At 44.0% G+C, this 967-nt stretch overlaps 1 protein-coding gene across 1 annotated transcript; it reads right to left on the bottom strand.

Moving 5' to 3' along the window:
* Positions 1-395: 395 nt before the first annotated feature.
* Positions 396-704, bottom strand: LOC123089875 (40S ribosomal protein S21-like). Its single transcript, XM_044511432.1, has 2 exons — positions 604-704; positions 396-522 (listed from the first exon to the last, which is right to left on the bottom strand). Exons 1-2 carry the CDS (start codon positions 651-653, stop codon positions 396-398), a joined length of 177 nt encoding a protein of 58 aa, XP_044367367.1. The 5' UTR covers positions 654-704.
* Between the last annotated feature and the right edge of the window lie 263 nt (positions 705-967).

The raw sequence follows: 967 nt of genomic DNA on the forward strand, positions 1-967 counted from the left end.
TCCAGAAGTATTCCAATTCATCTTTAAAAAAATGTTCAAGCACTGACTGAAAAAGGAATGCAAAAAGAGATGCAGTACCCAGCTGTACTCAAGTGGAGAGCATCCGCCCAAAAGAAAACAAAGATAATGGCTGAAAAAATTACTCCAGTTTACACTCTCTTTTAGCAGTACAGATTATAGCTAATGCAACATCATGGGAGCTGATGTCCAGGAGTATTTGCAAATGATATAGCATCATGGAGTAGGATAACATGTTTTAGCAGTACAGGTTATAGAGTAAGCAAGCAAGCAAGCAATAATGGGAGATAATGCTGCCAGTTAATATCAGCACATGACAAGACAAAAAGCATGGCATCAACACAAGCATCAACAACATACTAACACCTAAACTGATACTAAATTGATGGAGTCCCATCCAAGGTGGTGAAGCGGCCATCATAGAGGCCATTCTCATCAACGTGACCAATGATGATCTGGACAGAGGCGTGGTCCTTGGCCGTGATGATCCTGTTGGTGGCCGAGCTGCAAGAAGCAGAAGAAAATGATTAGCACACATCCACCAGTGCAAAACACACACCATCAGACTAAAGAGGGTGTGCATACCACTTCCTGGGGACGTAGAGGTCCACCATGTCACCCACCTCGTTCTGCATGGTGGAGGCTGGTGGGGGAGTGGCACAGCAATAGCGACTTCAAATGGCAGAAACAGTTGTTGAGGCACAAACTAAGCACAAGAGGAAAGGTCATGGTTAGCCAGCCACAACCTTGTGTCCAAGAATCTAGTGACATCATTCAACAGAAATATTCTTATCAACCCTAACAAATGGCAGGAATCCATTGCTACTTAATTACGAAAATAGTAACAGGATCTGGGTCGCAAACTCGCGATTAACCACGAATCCAGGAGCATAGTTTCTCCATCTTGCGGTTACAGGGACGAAAGTATGCAAAGCATCGCATACTAGGC

Source organism: Triticum aestivum, chromosome 4B (genome assembly GCF_018294505.1).
Source record: "Triticum aestivum cultivar Chinese Spring chromosome 4B, IWGSC CS RefSeq v2.1, whole genome shotgun sequence".
Classification (NCBI taxonomy): Eukaryota; Viridiplantae; Streptophyta; class Magnoliopsida; order Poales; family Poaceae; genus Triticum; species Triticum aestivum.